Source organism: Podarcis vaucheri (assembly GCF_965113315.1).
Source record: "Podarcis vaucheri genome assembly, chromosome: 13".
Taxonomy (NCBI): domain Eukaryota; kingdom Metazoa; phylum Chordata; class Lepidosauria; order Squamata; family Lacertidae; genus Podarcis; species Podarcis vaucheri.
Window position 1 is genome coordinate 14389325 of NC_138751.1, and position 17894 is coordinate 14407218.

Here is a 17894-nt window from a genome sequence, read left to right on the forward strand (position 1 = left end):
GACCTTGGAATCCATATATTGGCCAGGTCCTTCGTGGCCGCAATCTCGGAACTGTACAAATACTAATACTAATACTAATACTAATAATAATAGTGAGATAAAAGAAACGCCAGGGAGGGAAATGCTAAACCATCATGCAACGCTTCTTAATTTGCATTTCCCTGCCTCCTCAATGGCGCGAAAGCTGGAGGTCCCCTACGCGTGCGCGCGCAGGTTGCTTTTTATCGATTCGCCGGAGGCGTAGCATGCAAAACAGACGTATGCAAATGAAGTAAAAAGGGGCTGGCCCGTGGAACGTTCCCCGGGAGCAGGAAAAAGGCGCTGTTTGCAGCCTCGTAATAGCTTCAAAAAAAAGAGAAGGCAACGCGGAACAGGTTGGTTGGGAAAGCGGGTCAGGGAGGGAAATCGATGGAAAATATTGCACAGAGCGGTAGATATTTTTTTTTGAAAATAATAGGAAGCGGGAGGCAGATCATCAGCTTGCTTGCAGGCTCAGCGGTTGAGGATCAAGGAATTAGGGAAGTGGGCTGGAAAGGGTTAAGTGGCCAGGTAGGGCAGGGCGATTCAGATCAAGAGCTCAGCCCTAGAGGAGCCAGGGGTGGGTCTTGGGAAATAATGCCCGCCGGTTGATTGACTGATTGTCACCATGTCTTTAGTTTATGTTACGGTTAGCAAGGTTTGGTCACGCTGGGGGGTCAGTATCACCACGGTGGCTGAGGAATCCGCACTTCCCCGGAGCCGGGTTTCTATCTGCGGGACCACAGTGGGGCGGAAATGGTGTCTCGAGGGCGTGTGACGAATGCATTTCACCGCAGCTGATTTGAAACAGTCCTCCGGGCCAGATAAATGTTAGTGAAGGTAAAGCACAGGCAAAACCCGGCAGAAAGACCAGCGTGACGATTGCAGCAGGAGCTTTTTCATTGGGTGCATAAAACGCCCCCTTGTGTGAACATAACAGCAATGGTTTGCTTGTGTGTGCTTGCACATTAGAATTGTGAACATCAGGGCCATAAAGGCAGTGATGGGCAAGAGTTACGGCTTGCGACATTTCTGTGTTTGTTTCATTTCGGTACCTTTTGGCCACCATGTTTACAATTCCTGTCCCTGTGCATGTATATCTCAGCAGCATTGGGTGCCAGCCTTGTTGGGCATCTGCCAAGCCCAGGAAGGGTCCCCCTGCCAATCTTCTGCTCCTTTTCCTTGTCCTCTCCCTAGTGGGAATGGGACCCAGAGAAGAGGGGAGTAGCCACAGGCTTCCCTGTTGTGGCTTCATAAAGGTCTGAGGGAAGGCAGAAGGAGGGCCCGACCTAGTACAGCCACGGAGTAAATACTACTGGCTCCTGACAGAGCCGCCAGTGGCTTAAGAGATCTGTTGGGGCAGCCCACCCTGCTTCCCCGGGGTTCCTTAAGTCTGCCATCAACCTGAGAGGACTTTGCATCCTTTGATTTAGTATTTTAAAATTGCATCCTGCAATTTGGCAGAAAGGCAGTCCGTGGCACAAAGGTGTGCCCACTCAGACAGAACAGCCCCATTGGCTGTGCCTGGCCTGAACGCCCCCTGCCCCCCCCAAAAAAGCAGGAAGTGGTGCTATAACTTTCCACACAAGTGGGCTCTCAATGGCTTCTGTTGCAATAATTTTTTGGGTCTATAACTTTATAAGGTGCCACAAAACTCTTATTAAGTATTTGCCATAGTAAGGCATGTAGTTCTGAAGCCTGTGCGTGAAGGATCATAGAACTGTAAAGTTGGAAGGGACCCTAAGGATCATCTAGTCCCAACTCCTGCAAGGCAACTGTCTCATATGGGGATCAAAACCTGAAACCTAGGTGCTATCAGCACCACACGCTAACCAACTAAGCTATCCAGAATGAGGCATCTTCTTGCTGTAGAGGTCATCTGCAATGATCCCTAGTGATACTTTGGCTTCTTTGTTTAGGTGATTGTGTGAGGTGTCGACTCAGCCTCCTTTACACGCTCTGACGCCGCCTCAGGGATGAGACGGAAGCGGAAGGCCCCCGAGCGCCAGAACGGGGAGCCCAGCACTGCCGGGGCTGAGCTGGAGCTGCGCTGGGAGTGGGAGACCCCTGGCGACAGGTGGCAGCAGTTCTTGCCCGAGCAGAGCGAGATCCTGAGCCAGGCAGCCCGGTGAGTTAGTGCAGGAAGCTGCTTAATATTGGGAGTCGGATCACTGGGTCACTAGACATTGACTGGCAGCATCTCTCCAGGGGTTGAGGGTCTTTCCCCAACCCTATCTGGAGATGCTGGGGATTGTGGCACTCCAGATCAACCTTTCTCAACCTTGGATCTCCAGATGCTGCTGGACTACAACTCCCATCATCCCTGACCAGTAGCTAGGGATGATGGGAGTTGTAGTCCTACAACATTTGGGAGGGGGCAGTGGTTGAGAAAGGCTGCTCTAGATGCTAGATGACAACTCCCATCATTCCTCACCTGGGAAGTTCCCTTATACCAAGCCAGACCATTGGTCCATCTAAGTCAGTGTTGTTTTCATTCACTGGCAGAAAGGGTCCCCCTCCCCCCAAAAAAATCTCTATTTGGAGATGCCAGGAATTGAACCTGGGACTCTCAGCATGTGGAGCAGCTGCTCTCCGAGCCAGGCCCCTTCACCACATTGGTGCTCCCATTGTTGACCCCCCACACATGGAGAAGGCAGGCCGAATTGAGTCAGGGCGATGACATTGGAGGCGTCTGCGTTTCCTACAGAGCCGGGAAGCTCTCTGCGGACATCGGGGAGTCCTGTGTGGACCTGCGCAAGATGCTGCAACGGAATAAACAGACGGGGCTGGAATCGCGTGTGGCTGCAGCTGTGCGGGATCAGGATTCTTGTGAGCAAACTTTTAATTTTCTTGCATTTTCTTAGTGGATCCCGCCAGCAGACCAAGAGTATTTCCTTTCCCATGGGCCAACTTTGACAGATGAGCAAGCCCACACATCTGTCAGTCGCCTGATGTCTTTATTGTCAGGAGCTGGTCCTACTCTCGAGTAGGACCTTGGCAGAGACACATGCCTGACTGGCATGTTCCCTCCATCCTGGTCAATCGTTCGGGAGCTTCAAAAGCTTTCTTCTGCCCAAACATCACAGCAACCGATGCCAACAGATATCTGCACACTTAGGGATCTGCAGTCTTCGCATCTTGCGTAACAGACCTCAGCAACTCAGCATTTTGGCTAATCTACTTTATTTACATATAAACGCACACACAGTGCACTACAACATGGCTTCCTCTCTCTCTAGCATCAGACAGCAAAGAGAAAAAACAAAGGACAATAGTTCCACTTCATGGAACACAGTAACACAAACATCCTCCACTTTGTGGAGTCAAAACATACACCCTCATGTGATAGACAACAATCCCATGACTGCAATCATGGAGCAGGAATTCTAACACTTATGACATCAGACAAAACTTCAGAAGGGCCACAGTACGCGCCTTCAAAAGGATTTGCTATGAAGTCCATTTGCAGTTTAAATGCTGAAAGCTTCCAGGGGTCTGGTCTGAAGTCATGCAGTGATGCAACTGCTATGAGGAAGCTGAGCAGGTCGGTCCGTCTGGTCAGTGTATGGATGAGAGATAGCCTGGGAACCTCCATGGAACCCACCATGAGTTCCTGGAATAAAATGCAAAGTGCTTTTCATGGTGCTTTCCCTGGCTGCAGCATCACCTACAGTGTCGCACTTCAAATGCAAGACAGATTTGCTGCTCAGTGCGGACAGGGGTGTGTCAGCAGGTTAAATGCAGCCCATGTTGGGTGGCAAAGCCTTGTTGGGCAGTGAGGGGACATCACTGCAGGTTTTGGCCCTTAGTGCAGGGATGGGGAGCATGTGGCCCTCCAGACCATGTTGGACTACAATGTCCATCATTCCTGACCTTGTTGCCTGGGGCTGATGGGAGTTGGAGTCCAGCACCATCAAAACCACCCCTATTGTGCCCTTTGCCTTGAAGGCAAGTGTTCCTCTGGGCACATGTTCATTTACCCATTCTCCTCACTGAAGGATTGCTAGAAAATGCCTCCTAGTGCCTTAGGACTTGCTTTGCCAGGTTTTGACTGAGAAATCTTCTCTCCTCCTGCTCTCTCCCTGCTACTGTGCTGGTCTAGATTTTGTTTGGTGCTGGCAAGGAGACGAAGAAGGCGAGTGGCTTCCTTACCCTGTGGACACCTGCCTGGCCCTGCAGGCAGCCAGAAATGGCCATGGAGAACCCACAGTGGAAGTGATGGTTGGGCGGACACGCTACAAGCTGGACACAGCCCGCATGGTGCAGACCAACAGCCGGACTGGGTTTGAACGTCTGATGGAACGCAGGGAGTCAGGTACAAGGATGTAGGGTTTTACGTTGGTGATAATACTTTGCATTCTTCCAGTCCTCATTGAGGCTTCAGATTAGCGTTGCAAGAAAGGCCAGCAAGAAAGGTTGGGAAGCTCAGGCCTGTGGACCTAGCATGCCTGTAGGACTCTCCCTGTGCTGCAGCCCTGCATTGCACCCACCTTGAATGTTTTTGCCAGGCCAAAATCTTCCCTTCCCTTCCAATAATGCCTTTTCATTGCACGGGTGCAGAATGGAGAGGGGGCGGGGCTGAAATGGCGAAATTAACAGTGAAATCAAGAGGACATGTTGACGAAGTGTTTAAGGAAGAATGGAAACAACTGATGGATTATCCATCAAATTATCACCCATATATGAAGTCTCCGGTAGGATTTGAAAAATAAGCACTGGATTACTGAAAGAATTAATGATAGCAGGGTTTAGACAACAACAATATATGTGTTATAAAACAGCTAATAAAAAGAAGTTTTAAAAAAATAAACAGGAAAGGAGGGGTGGGAAGTCAAGAGGAAACTGGCGAACCAGGGCAGCGCATGGAAACGCCGTTTACCTTCCCACTGGAGCGGTACCTATTTATCTACTTGCAATTTGACGTGCTTTTGAACTGCTAGGTTGGCAGGAGCAGGGACCGAGCAACGGGAGCTCACCCCGCCATGGGGATTCGAACTGCCGACCTTCTGATCGGCAAGTCCTAGGCTCTGTGGTTTAACCCACAGCACCACCCGCATCCCTGGGAGATATATAGATGGGGATATATTTATGCCAAGGTAGAACCAGTTCATAGCCTCCCAAAATCTCTCTTACACTTTTCAGAACCTGCAACCAGCAGGCCTGCTCCACCTTGGGCTTTTCTCTCTCTTTCAGACGCTGCAGAGACTGAGGACGGAGGATCCCAGCCAAGCAACAGCATCTCAGGGACCGAAAGCCCCGTTCCTGCTAAGAAGGCCCGGGGCGGAGGGGATATCGCAATATCTCAAGGAGACACAGATAACAAGGGTAACAGCCAAATGGACAGGTCTTAGTGGATCGGCCTGTCAGCCAAATCCCCCAACAACTTGAGCCTAGCAGCTCAGACCTTGGGGATATAAGCAGGTGGTGATTTATAGCATGAACTGAAGCACCTCTCCCAGGAGGCTGCTGGCTGTGTTTATTGCCAGAACGTACTGCCTGCTTTTTAAGCAGCTCGGGATTAACACTCTCAGGAACTAGAACCGTGTATATTTTTAAAGAAATGCCGAGGTTCTTAAGAGGCTAGCTAGTAGCGTCGTAGATGCCAAGTTTGTGAGGGATCGGGGTGAATTTAATCAGCACATCTGTGCTCCAACCCACCTCCTCCTTTCCCCCCGCAGAGGCCGTGAGGACGCTGATAGTGAAGGGAAAAGCACCCGTGGATCCAGAATGCTCTGCCAAGCTGGGCAATGTAAGGCACCTACTGGCATGAATGGAAAACCGTTGGCCTCTAGTTTGCTGAGACTACCATTCCTGACCCTCAGCCTGTCAGTCTGGGGCTGAAGGGATTTGGAGGCGAGCACCACCTTGGCTAAGCCTCATAATAGCAGCCCCTCCTGACTGAAAACATATAAAACGCACGTTCAAAAACAGAAGGGAGGTGGTTTTTACTTTACAGTGGTAGCTTGTTTCTCAAACTTAATCCGTTCCAGCAGTCCGTTCCAAAACCAAAGCGTTCCAAAATCAAGGCACGCTTTCCGGTAGAAAGTAATGCAAAATGGATTAATCCGTTCCAGACTTTTATAAACAACCCCTAAAACAGCAATTTAACATGAATTTTGCTATCTAACAAGACCATCGATCCCTAAAATGAAAACAACAAACAATGTACTGCAGTAACACATTCAATCAATCAGTAATAATAATAATAATAATAATAATAATAATAATAATAATAATACCTTTATTATCATTGTACAACCTGTGTAGCTGAACTGGGTTCCACACAGTCAGAATAACAAACAAAAAAGAGCCACAAAAGGCAAAATAAATAGCAAAAACAGACAGACCTCAGCGTAACACTCAAAACGGAAGTGTGGCACTCAAATCAGAAGCATAACACTCAAACAGAGCAGGTTCTGCTTCCAGAAAAAGTTCGCAAACCAGAACACTTCTGGGTTTGCAGTGTTTGGGTTCCAAGTTGTTTTGAGTACCAAGATGTTTGAGAACCAAGTACCACTGTATTGTACTACTCTTTGAATAACAGGGATGGGCCTTCTCTATGGCCTTTCAGATGTTCCAGACTACAAATTCCCTCATATTGCCCCAGGGCTGTTGGCAGTTGGAGCCCAACAACAAGGTCAGTGGTGGGGGACGATGACAAGTACCTGCATTCTGAAGTAAAAGCTTACCAAGGACTTAAGAACAGGCATGTTGGGCCACAACAGTTGGCTGGTCAATCTAGCTTGGTAGCTCGATGCCGCTTGGCTAAAAAAAAATTTTAAAAGGTTAGCCACCCCTTCTCATGCTATTTTCTAATCATTTTGCTCTGAAAATAACCATCTTTTTTCTTCTCTCTTTCCTGCTGCTCTTCCTTCCCAAACAAGGCTCACGTTTATTGTGAGGGAGACGACGTTTACGATGTGATGTTGAATCAGGTGAGTGGGCTTGTAGGCTACTTTTCACCTGCATTTTAGTGGATAGTTAAACTAGATGCCTGTATAGCGCAGGGTGATGGAAGCAAACGGGGAGACTCATGTTCAAATCCCCACTTAGCCACAAACCTTGAGCCAATCTCTCTGCCTAACCTACCATTGCAGGGTTGGTGTGAAGATTAAACAGTCCTGGGGAGGGGAGGCATATATACTTTGCTTGGGAAGGGGGGGCATCACTTGCTCACGAGGAGATACCTTTCTCAAATTGCACAACAGCCCAGATCCGGAGCTTTGGGGGCTCTGGAGTTATTTGAGACCGGGAAGTGGCTCCCCCTCTTCCTCTGACAGCCGCAAGTGTTCTTCAGCAGATTCCCAACTGAGGGTCCTTCAGCTGTAGTTCTAGGGGACCTGCTTGATCCTCAAGTTCCTCAATCTGTGGAGTATCTGGTTTATCCTCCAAGGACCCCGTACCAGGTCAGGGCTAGGCATGACTATAACATATGCACCAGATGAACTTTTTCAGGGAGGGGTGCTGCCACTGATCTGCTCTCACCGTCTTCCTTCTCCTTGGTTCCTCCCAGACAAACCTCCAATTCAACAACAACAAATACTACCTAATCCAGTTGTTGGAGGATGACAGAGCCCGGAACTACAGTGTCTGGATGCGTTGGGGGCGTGGTGAGTCATGAACTTGGGGGCGATCGTATGACACAGTCGCTGAGGATGGAGCCCCTAGAGGCTGTATAACATTTGGAGTTGTATCCAAAGTTAGTCATACGCAGAGTAGGTAAAGCTAAAGGGACCCCTGACCACTCAGTCCAGTCGTGACTGACTCTGGGGTTGCGGCGCTCATCTCGCTTTATTGGCCAAGGGAGCCGGCGTACAGCTTCTGGCTCATGTGGCCAGCATGACTAAGCTGCTTCTGGCGAACCAGAGCAGCACACGGAAATGTCGTTTACCTTCCCACCAGAGCAGTACCTATTTATCTACTTGCACTTTGATGTGCTTTTGAACTGCTAGGTTGGCAGGAGCTGGGACCAAGCAATGGGAGCTCACCCCGTCACGGGGATTCGAACCGCTGACCTTCTGATCGGCAAGCCCTAGGCTCTGTGGTTTAACCCACAGCGCCACCCGCGTCCCTATACTCAGAGTAGCCCCATGGAAATCAATAGACATGGCTCACCTACTTGCATTGATTTCAAAGGGTCTACTCAAAGTTGAACCTCTGGTTGCTCATGATGGATTGCAACAAGATGGGAAATCTCACTTTCAAGTCTTGTTTGTGAGCTTTGCCCCAGCAATCTGGTTGACCACTGTCGGAGACAGAGCATTGGATTGGCCCCATATAGCAAAGCAGTTATCTGCTTCCCTCATTCCAAAGTGTGTGGTTGTGGCTCTGTAGAAACCATCCCTTGGAGCCACGGCTCTTGGACTTCCTTCACAGCTCCAGAAAGCAACACGTCGTCTCTTCCACTGTCCCACACTCTACAATGGTGTTTTTTTTCTTAGCCTTCCCCCATTCTCTCTTTGTCTCTTTCCTTCTCAGTTGGTAAGCCGGGTCAGCACTCGCTTGTGAGTTGTGCTGGAGATTTAGCTAAAGCCAAAGACATCTTCACCAAAAAGTGAGTCACATTGGGAATTTTGGAGGTATTCCCCCATCCCATCCAAGGCCTGCCCTCCTTGAACTGGTCTCGCATCTTCTTTCCTCTACCACTTTTAGGTTTTTGGACAAAACCAAGAATGAGTGGACCAAGCGTTGCAGCTTCCAGAAGGTTCCTGGCAAATATGATATTCTCCACCTGGACTATGAAGCCAATGATGCAGTGAGACTTCAGGGAGGGAAGGAGCAGGGAGGGGAGGTCTTGTGGCTGAAGGACGCTCTGGCTCATAATCTTTTGCTTTACATTCTTTCCAGAATGAGGAGAAAGCTGCCTCGCAGAAGACAGCCTCTTGCCCCAAGCCTGTGTCACAGCTGGACCCACGAGTTCAGGCCTTGGTGGAGCTGATTTGCAGCATCCGCACCATGGAGGAAATGGTGGTGGAGATGAAGTATGACACCAAGAAGGCTCCTCTAGGCAAGTGGCCCTAACTTGTCACTTTTATATCTAACTTAGTTCAGGAGCTCTAAAGAGAGAAGAGCGGCAAAGAGGAAATCTTTTAATACAGAAATCTGGAAACCACAAGAGGGGAGAGTGTTCTCATGCTCAAATCCAGCTTGCGGGTTTCCCACAGGCATCTGGTTGACTACTGGGTATTGGATGGGCCATTGGCCTGATCCAGGAGGCTCGTCTTGTGTTCTTACGTTTGGAGTGAAATCTGGAAGCAAATGTCTCATACTATATAATAAAACCCTAAGGATGTCGTCACGCTACAGTTCTCATGGCCGCCAATAGACTTTGGCCCTTTCTATCTCCTTCCCCCACAATAGCGGCGGCAGCAAAGTGTAAAGGGAGGGGTGAATAGTTGTGGTTTAGGCAAGGGGGGGTCATGTAGGTGAGTGGCGTGTGCAGGGGTGGGAGCCCCTAGTAGTTGTTGTTTTAATTCCACTGTGCTACACCATTGGGAGAATTGTTGCTTTCCATTTCATTTCAACTGGGCTGCATGCTTTGGCAAGTTAAGGCATAAAGCCCAGTAACTTTTGGGGGGCAGAGAGAAACACCTTGGGCTGAGTTCTTCTCTCTCCCATGTCCCCTCCAGGAAAGCTGACGGCTGAACAGATCAGCGCAGGGTACCAATCGCTGCAAAAGGTAGAGGCATGTCTCAAGCGGAAGCAGACCGGCCGTGCCCTGGTGGAGGCCTGCAATGAATTCTACACGCGGATTCCCCATGATTTCGGGTTAGTGCTGCCAGGCCAGGGGCAACCCTCCTTACCTTGGGCTCCCAGTGGCACAGGGATGGGACTCTGTTGTCTCTCTATACTTAGAACTCCGTACAACCCACTTTCCAAGTTATTCACGATCATGTAATATATGCCTCCCCCCCCCCCACCTTCCTGCCACGGTGTGGATGCAGAAGGACCAATCGCCTCATCCTCCAGGCTCTTTTCATGTTGTCAATGACAACAGTCCTCTGTGTGCTTTACATAGGCACATAAGAAAATATTGATCAAATCAAGCATTAGAAACTAGAATAATGTGTACCAAAATATAGATAAACTCAACAGTTTTAAATCAAGTATAAAAACCAAGGAACGCGGCTGGTGCTGTGGGTTAAACTACAGAGCCTAGACTTGCCAATCAGAAGGTCGGCAGTTCGAATCCCCGCGACGGGGTGAGCTCCCGTTGCTTGGTCCCTGCTCCTGCCAACCTACCAGTTTGAAAGCACGTCAAAGTGCAAGTAGATAAATAGGTACTGCTCTGGTGGGAAGGTAAACGGCATTTCCATGCGCTGCTCTGGTTCGCCAGAAGCGGCTTAGTCATGCTGGCACATCACCCAGAAGCTGTATGCTGGCTCCCTTGGCCAATAAAGCGAGATGAGCGCCACAACCCCAGAGTCGGTCATGACTGGACCTAATGGTCAGGGGTCCCTTTACCTTTACCTATATATGGTAAAATTCCCAGCATGGATAGGCATTCCTTAAAGTTTGTAGCAGCTGTTGAAAACATCAACAGTGAAGGTAATATTTCATAACTGGGGAGTTGCAGAGAGCAGTTGCTGCCGCACGAAAGGACCAATTCTTTGCAAGTGTAGAACAGTGTGTGTAGGAGTGCAAAACCCAATGAATGTATATACCCCCCCTTCGTTTCTGCAACCTTTCCTAAAGTCTGTGCCCCCATCCCGATCCCCTTTTGCAGACTGAGGACCCCTCCACTGATCAGCACAGAAGAGGAGCTGCAGGAGAAGGCTCAGCTGCTGGAGGTAAGAGCGCTCAAATGCAAGTGCACAACTGAAGTGGGGGGGGGCGAATGGGATGCCCCAGTATCTGGCCAGCAGAATGCCAAGGTCATGCTAGGAAAGGGAATTTCATTTTTTTAAAAAAAATCTTTTAAAGCAAAGAAGAACAGCAATAACAAAATAACATAACATATTCTTTCTTTGTTCTTCATTCTTATTTAATTCACTAATAGTCTCAACAAAATTGTAAATATATCTTTTTAAAGGAAATTGAATTTCCGCCCCATGCAAATTTGGAGCAATAAGTGACTGGGCCTCAAGCCTCCTAACTCCCCTCATTCCAGATGGGGAGTGGGAAAAGGAACTGATTGAGACTATCCCAATCAATCAATCAACAGACAGAAGATGCCCACCATGGATGGATCAATTTGGGTAGTGCTGGTGGTCCTGCTGTCCTGTGAAAACGCTCCTGCCACTCCCGCCTGCTTTCCTTTTGCCCCTCAAGGCTCTCGGTGAGATCCGTGCTGCCATTAAACTGGTGCGGTCAGAGCAGCTGGAAAAGGAGCACCCGCTAGACCGGAACTATCGCGGCCTCAGCTGTGAGATTCGACCTTTGGAGAGGGATAGCCCTGACTTCCCAGTATGTGGGGGAAGGGAACTGGGCCGGGGTGGGGGGAGGAAGTCCCAGGAAAACTCTGCCCATGCTTAAAAAAAATAAAAATATGTGGGGAGTTGTTGCTTCTCCTCTGATAGTTCCCTACCCCTTCCCAGGTCTTAGAGCGCTACCTGTTGTCCACTCATGCTCCCACGCACCAAGATTACACCATGACGCTGCTGGAGGCCTTTGTGCTGAACAAGGAGGGCTCCGATCCAGACTCGACCTTCCGCTCCGACCTCCCCAACCGGTGAGTGGAAGGAGTAGGGTGGGGGGAGAGAGAGACACCCCACTTGAGCCTGTTTTTATTTATTTATTGCATTTATATAGGCCACCTTTCCTCCAAGTAGCTCAAAAGTGTAGCCTACATACCCATCCTGGCTAGCTCAGTCGGTTAGAGCATGGTGTTGCTAACCCCAAGGTTGCAGGTTTGATCCCCGTATGGGACAGCTGCGTATTCCTGCATTGCAGGGGGCTGGACTTAGATGACCCTCAGGGTCCCTTCCAACTCTACAGTGCTATGATTCTCTTCTCACCACCACCACCACCACAACAACAACAACAACCCTGCGAGGTACATTAGCCTGAGAGCGAGCAACTGGCCCAGTGAGCTTCATGACTCAAGTGGGGATTTGAACCTGGCTCTCATGAGTCATATCATTCTAGAATTGTAGACTTGGAAGGGGACCCCCAAGGCTCATCTAGTCCAACCCCCCTGAAATCTTAGCCCAGCACTGTAACCTCTAATCCAGCCTTTCTCAACTTGTGGGTCCCCAGATGTTGTTGAACTACAACTCCCATCACCCCTAGCTAGCAAGGCCAGAGCTCAGGGATAATGGGAGTTGTAGTCCAACAACATCTGGGGACCCACAGGTTGAGACACCATGCTGGCTCTCAGCCTAGAGATCCCCATTGTGATTTGTCTCTCTTCTGGGCTTCTTCCCCTTTCTCAGGACACTGCTGTGGCACGGATCGCGCCTGGGCAACTGGGCAGGGATATTGAGTCACGGGTTGCGGGTGGCCCCCCCAGAAGCCCCCGTCACTGGCTACATGGTGAGTCTCCCCACTTTGTCCTCTGCTGAGCTCTTGGCCTGTTGCTCCTGGCTCACCTCATGGCAGGGCTGACCTTACTGAGCTTCCTTTCGTTCCCTTCAAGTTTGGGAAAGGAATCTACTTTGCCGACATGTCCTCCAAGAGTGCCAACTACTGCTTTGCCACCCGCGAGAAAGACGTCGGCTTGCTGTTGCTGTCGGAGGTGAGATCTGCATCCCATTTTGGGGGGAGGGGGCAAAGAGCGCCTGCACACGTAGACTACAATTCCCTCAGTTCCGGGTTTTATATATAACTGTGTGTTTTTGTAATATTTCATTTTAAGTTGTCTGTTGTTTCTTCAGGGGTTTTTTTTGTGTGTGTGTGTGCACTGCTTAGAGGTGTTTTAATACTAAGCAGTATCAAAACTAAGTGATAAAAAAATCACAATTTATATGCACACAAAAAACGGGAATGAAGGGCAGATGATATTAACGGACTATGCAGAATTAGATAAAATGACAGGAAGGATTCGAAACCTGCAGGATCAGAGTTTCTCAGAGGACTGGAGTAAATATGTGAATTATTTGAAGAGTAATTGTAATCAACAGATTACGCTAGTAGGACTACAAGAAGTTTTGTAAGGAGGTCTATGTGAAATATTGCAGAGAAAAGCATGAAGAGAATTATTAGTGAAGGACTATTAAAAATAATAGTGAAAGTAATGAAATGCAGATTAAGTGATAAAGACTGAAAAATCTTCAAATGTGGTGGATGGAAGTCCAAAACATTGTATAAGATAAGAAAATATGTTGTATGTCTTTTGGAAACTTTATGTAAAAATTAATAAAATGTATTAAAAGGGGAATGAAGGGAACTGTAGTCCAAAATAACTGCTTACCCCAGCTCTAGCCTTCCCCGGAGTGTAAATAAATACATAAAAGACTCGGTGGGGCAGCCCTGTGATTCAAATTTGCAGAGTATAGGCCCAGTTTAGGCTGACCTTTGGAGAGAAAGAGAGACTTAGGCTGGCAGGACTTGTTGCTGAGTTGAGGAGTGACAGCGGGGTGTTATGGGCTCTGTAGACGGTGGATGGATTGAACCCTCTGACTAGCCTTTAGCTTACTGGCAAGAACTGCTGGTTCAGTACAAATTAGCCATAGTGGTTAGAGCATCTGACTAGGACCTGGGAGAGACCAGGGTTCAAATCCCCACTTGGACCAAGGCACTGCCTCTCAGCCTAACCTGCCTCACAGGACTGTTGTGGGGAGTAAGTGAGACGAGGGAGAACAATGTCCCCCCACTCTGAGCTATTTGGGATCCAAATGCAAGAATTGATAACTAATATTAAAACAAGTGCCTCTGTGCAGTTAAGATTGCAGTGAGCTAAGATGGCACTACTCCATACATTGCTTACAGGACAACTGGACATATTACATTTAAAAAAAACCACCAAACAAAATGTTAAAATAACTTTTAAAAAGCGCAAGGGAAAGGGGGAGGTGTGCCTGGGGCTCAACCTTGTAAAACCAGTATCCCCACAACCCATCACCGCCCCATATTCCTCCTTCCTCTGATCGCTTCTCAAATTAGAGGCCATTTACAGTTCAGCTACAGTGTTTTAAATATTCAAGTGATGAATGCATGAGCTGGGGATGAAGTTCTGCTCTCCTGCCTCTGTAGGTAGCTCTGGGCGAATGCAATGAACTGTTGGAGGCAAACCCTGAAGCGGAGAAACTGCTGACCAGCAAACATTGCACCAAAGGGCTTGGCAAGATGGCGCCGTCCCCGGCCAACAACATGACACTGTGAGTTTGGAGTGGGTGGAGAAAGCCTACCTGGCTGAAAATTCAAAGGCTGTCCTTAAGGCAGCAGAGAGATTTGTGGACCAGGGCGTTTCCATGCATCTCTGAATAAATAAAAAAAATCCTTCCGGTAGCACCTTAGAGACCAGCTAAGTTTGCACACGAAAGCTCATACCAATAACAAACTTAGTTGGTCTCTAAGGTGCTACCGGAAGGAATTTTTCTATTTTGTTTCGACTACAGCAGCCCAACACGGCTACCTACCTGTAACTAGATCTCTGATTAAAAACACTCCTGGCGCAGGCAAGGCCCATGGGTGCTTGTGTGCAACATGAATTTCTAAACACTGTGTTCTCTTTTTCCTTCCCTGGCAGCCATGGGGCTCTGGTCCCCCTGGGCCCTGCTGCAGAAACCGGGGTGGTGAACCCCAACGGCTACACCCTGAACTACAACGAGTTCATTGTCTACGACCCACGGCAGGTGCGCATGAAGTACCTCCTCAAGGTGCGCTTCAATTTCACCCAGCTCTGGTGAAGTTCAGCAGGCGAAGCAGAGGAGGACGGCAACAGAAAAACCACAGGCCTTGTTTTTTTCCAAGCTGACGTCTCAAGTGCCTTTAAGCTGAGAGACTTGAGAACTTGACCTCCTTCCATGGAATTTTATTCCTAGAGTGCAGTTGATTAAAACTTGGTTTAATACACTGGCCTTGTTAAGGGAGTTGACAAAGGCACCCCTTTTGTAGAAAGCAGGCTATGGTGTTGTGTTAGGAAGACTGTGGAACAACTGAAGCCTTGGAGCAGCAGTGGGCTGTAGGCCTGCAAAGCCTTTCTCAAGTTATTTCAAAAGCCCTTCCCTCCCCTTGGGTTTAAGGTGCTTCACCTGTTTCTTCACCCTTCTAAGCCCACAACTGCTGCTTCTGCAGATCGGTCAGTAGTAACACGCCTCTTCTGATGCTTGCCAAGTGCTCTCGAATCACCTTGAAGCAAGACGAGGAGAGGGTGAAGGAAGGTGATGCAGTGAAACAGTGGATTGCAAAGGCACAGGTGCCTCCTTTGCTGAGTGTCAGGGGGGTACAGGACTCCCCTTCTTGCTATATGTCCCTTCCCCCGTCTTCAATAGTGAAGAAAGGTGTGAGAGACTGGTTGTGGAGTGGTGGCCTCAGTCTCTACTGGCATGTTCTCTTCCTCCTCCCAGGAAGGCATGCAACGAAAGAATGGGGGCTTCTTGTCTCAGAAAGCTTCCCCATTCCATGCCTTAAAGCAGAGTTTCAGCCCAAGAGGTCTCTCTTATTACCCAAAAGGCAATTTTGGTCACACAAACCCTTTTGTCAACTGCATAGGATGTCACGTGGGGACAAGTATAAAGGTGACCCAGCCAAGCCAAAAGGAGCTTCTGAAGTCTTGCCACAAAGCACAGGGACTTTCAAAGATGCCCCTATGCTGTGCCTTGAAGGCCCAATATCCGGGCTTCAAAGCACAGCGCCAGCCCACGTTGCCATTTCTCAGCCCTGCTGCTCCTCACTGTTTACTAAGTACGGGTTCTTTAGCACAGAGGAACACAAAAATGGTTGACATTGCTCCATTTTATTTCTTAATTGACTTGTAAAATAAGGGAAGGCACATTAGCAAAATAAAAACACTATACAGAAGGCATCAGTGGTTGCAAATTTGTCATCACCGTATTTTGAAGGCAAAGGGGGCGCAGGGGAAATCTGTACACACAATAGATTTAGCCCTTCTGAAACTTGTCTTTCACCTCTGTGGTTAGGTAGAGGTGAGCTACAAAGCTTGATTGGCTCAACCCCAGACTCCAGCCAGGTTTCTAAGGTAGTTCCTCACATGGTATCTGAATTCTGTGGCCTACAGTTGCTAAGCAAGCATAGGCTGTGACAGAATCACGGCCTCCACATCAACTAAGAAGCCATGCAGTGTCTGCAGATTCCAGCTGCTGAGAGGGTAGGGGCAAGGCTGAGGAGGTAGCAGCGAAACAGCTGCATTCATGTCTGGAAAGGAGAAGTGCCAGGCTTAAGAGGCTGCTGGCAGGAGCTCTCCCCAGGAAACCATGTCCCTCAAGCAGAGACGGAGCCCCACTCCAAGGAGTAAACATTGCCCAGAGCGTCACCCGCGTAGAGAAAAAGGGAGGAGTCTGCATCGATCCAAGGCTGGAGCTGTGAAACTGGCCCGTGGCATCGGAATTGGCCCAGCTGTGTACAGGAAACAGGATAGAGAACAAGGAAGGGTTAGGAGAAAAGCTTTGCATACAGAAATGAAAGATGGGGAAGAGGTTAGGTTTGTTGAATTCATATAAAAAGGTAAAGGGACCCCTGACCATTAGGTCCAGTCATGGCCGACTCTGGGGTAGCGTCGCTCATCTCGCTTTATTGGCCGAGGGAGCTGGCGTACAGCTTCTGGGTCATGTGGCCAGCATGACTAAGCAGCTTCTGGCGAACCAGAGCAGCGCACGGAAACGCCGTTTACCTTCCCGCCGGAGCAGTACCTATTTATCTACTTGCACTTTGTGCTTTCAAACTGCTAGGTTGGCAGGAGCTGGGACCGAGCAATGGGAGCCCACCCCATCGCGGGGATTTGAGCCGCCAACCTTCTGATTGGCAAGCCCTAGGCTCTGTGGTTTAATGCACAGCACCAGCCGCGTCCCTTGAATTCATATATATATATATAAAGGTACCCCTGCCCGTAGGGGCCAGTCTTGCCAGACTCTAGGGTTGTGCGCCCATCTCACTCAAGAGGCCGGGGGCCAGCGCTGTCCAAAGACACTTCCGGGTCACGTGGCCAGCGTGACATCGCTGCTCTGGCGAACCAGAGCCGCACACGGAAACGCCGTTTACCTTCCCGCTTGTAAGCGGTCCCTATTTATCTACTTGCACCCGGGGGTGCTTTCGAACTGCTAGGTTGGCAGGCTCTGGGACCGAACGACGGGAGCGCACCCCGCCGCAGGGATTCGAACCGCCGACCTTTCGATCGGCAAGCCCTAGGCGCTGAGGCTTTTACCCACAGCGCCACCTGCGTCCCATATATATATATATATATATGCAGGTTTTGGTGTCTTCGGGTGTCTTCCCGTGTAAGAGTCGGGGTGTATGTGCGACGTTTCGACGAGGTCTCACTCGTCATCTTCAGGCTGGTGCTTTCGGCTTCTTGTTACTGGAACAGAGCTCTGTTCCAGTAACAAGAAGCCGAAAGCACCAGCCTGAAGATGACGAGTGAGACCTCGTCGAAACGTCGCACAGACACCCCGACTCTTACACGGGAAGACACCCGAAGACACCAAAACCTGCATTCCTGTACCCGTGAAAATCTACGAAAGCATATATATATATATATATATATATATGCAGGTTTTGGTGTCTTCGGGTGTCTTCCCGTGTAAGAGTCGGGGTGTCTGTGCGACGTTTCGACGAGGTCTCACTCGTCATCTTCAGGCTGGTGCTTTCGGCTTCTTGTTACTGGAACAGAGCAGAGTCTGGTGTTTGAGTTCCTATAAATACTGTTGAGGGGTGTGGTGTATAGCCTCCAACGTTCTGGGCAGAGAGGAAGTTCCTAGATTAGTGTGCCTTTTCTTCTTTTGTTCCTTAATTACTTGAGGGATATCTTGGGTGATTTC

The 17894-nt window shown here is 49.1% G+C and overlaps 2 protein-coding genes across 5 annotated transcripts in view; one reads left to right on the forward strand and one right to left on the reverse strand.

Moving 5' to 3' along the window:
* Positions 1–217: 217 nt before the first annotated feature.
* Positions 218–15921, forward strand: PARP2 (poly(ADP-ribose) polymerase 2). Its single transcript, XM_082196184.1, has 19 exons — positions 218–374; positions 1938–2146; positions 2726–2847; positions 4121–4333; positions 5212–5343; positions 5697–5767; positions 6903–6953; positions 7532–7628; positions 8497–8572; positions 8671–8773; positions 8866–9025; positions 9648–9786; positions 10745–10808; positions 11290–11424; positions 11556–11689; positions 12393–12492; positions 12596–12694; positions 14152–14276; positions 14648–15921. The coding sequence occupies exons 2-19, from the start codon at positions 1995–1997 to the stop codon at positions 14805–14807; spliced, it is 2133 nt and encodes a 710-aa protein (XP_082052310.1). The 5' UTR covers positions 218–374; positions 1938–1994; the 3' UTR covers positions 14808–15921.
* Positions 15838–17894, reverse strand: part of TEP1 (telomerase associated protein 1) — a gene marked incomplete at its 5' end in the record, with an annotated part of 54143 nt that continues 52086 nt past the window's right edge. For all 4 annotated transcript variants that reach the window (XM_082196161.1, XM_082196160.1, XM_082196159.1 and 1 more), the window contains one exon: positions 15838–16476. In XM_082196161.1, coding sequence (XP_082052287.1) covers positions 16342–16476 — 135 coding nt within the window. In that variant the 3' untranslated portion in view covers positions 15838–16341. The remainder of the gene's footprint in view (positions 16477–17894) is intronic.

Bases quoted from the DNA above. Each gene is read 5' to 3' on its own strand.
- PARP2 (XM_082196184.1), top strand. From the start codon at position 1,995: ATGAGACGGAAGCGGAAGGCCCCCGAGCGCCAGAACGGGGAGCCCAGC. The intron at 5,344-5,696 runs GTAACAGCCAAA...TTCCCCCCGCAG, and splicing joins AGGAGACACAGATAACAAGG to AGGCCGTGAGGACGCTGATA. The intron at 11,425-11,555 runs GTATGTGGGGGA...ACCCCTTCCCAG, and splicing joins GGGATAGCCCTGACTTCCCA to GTCTTAGAGCGCTACCTGTT.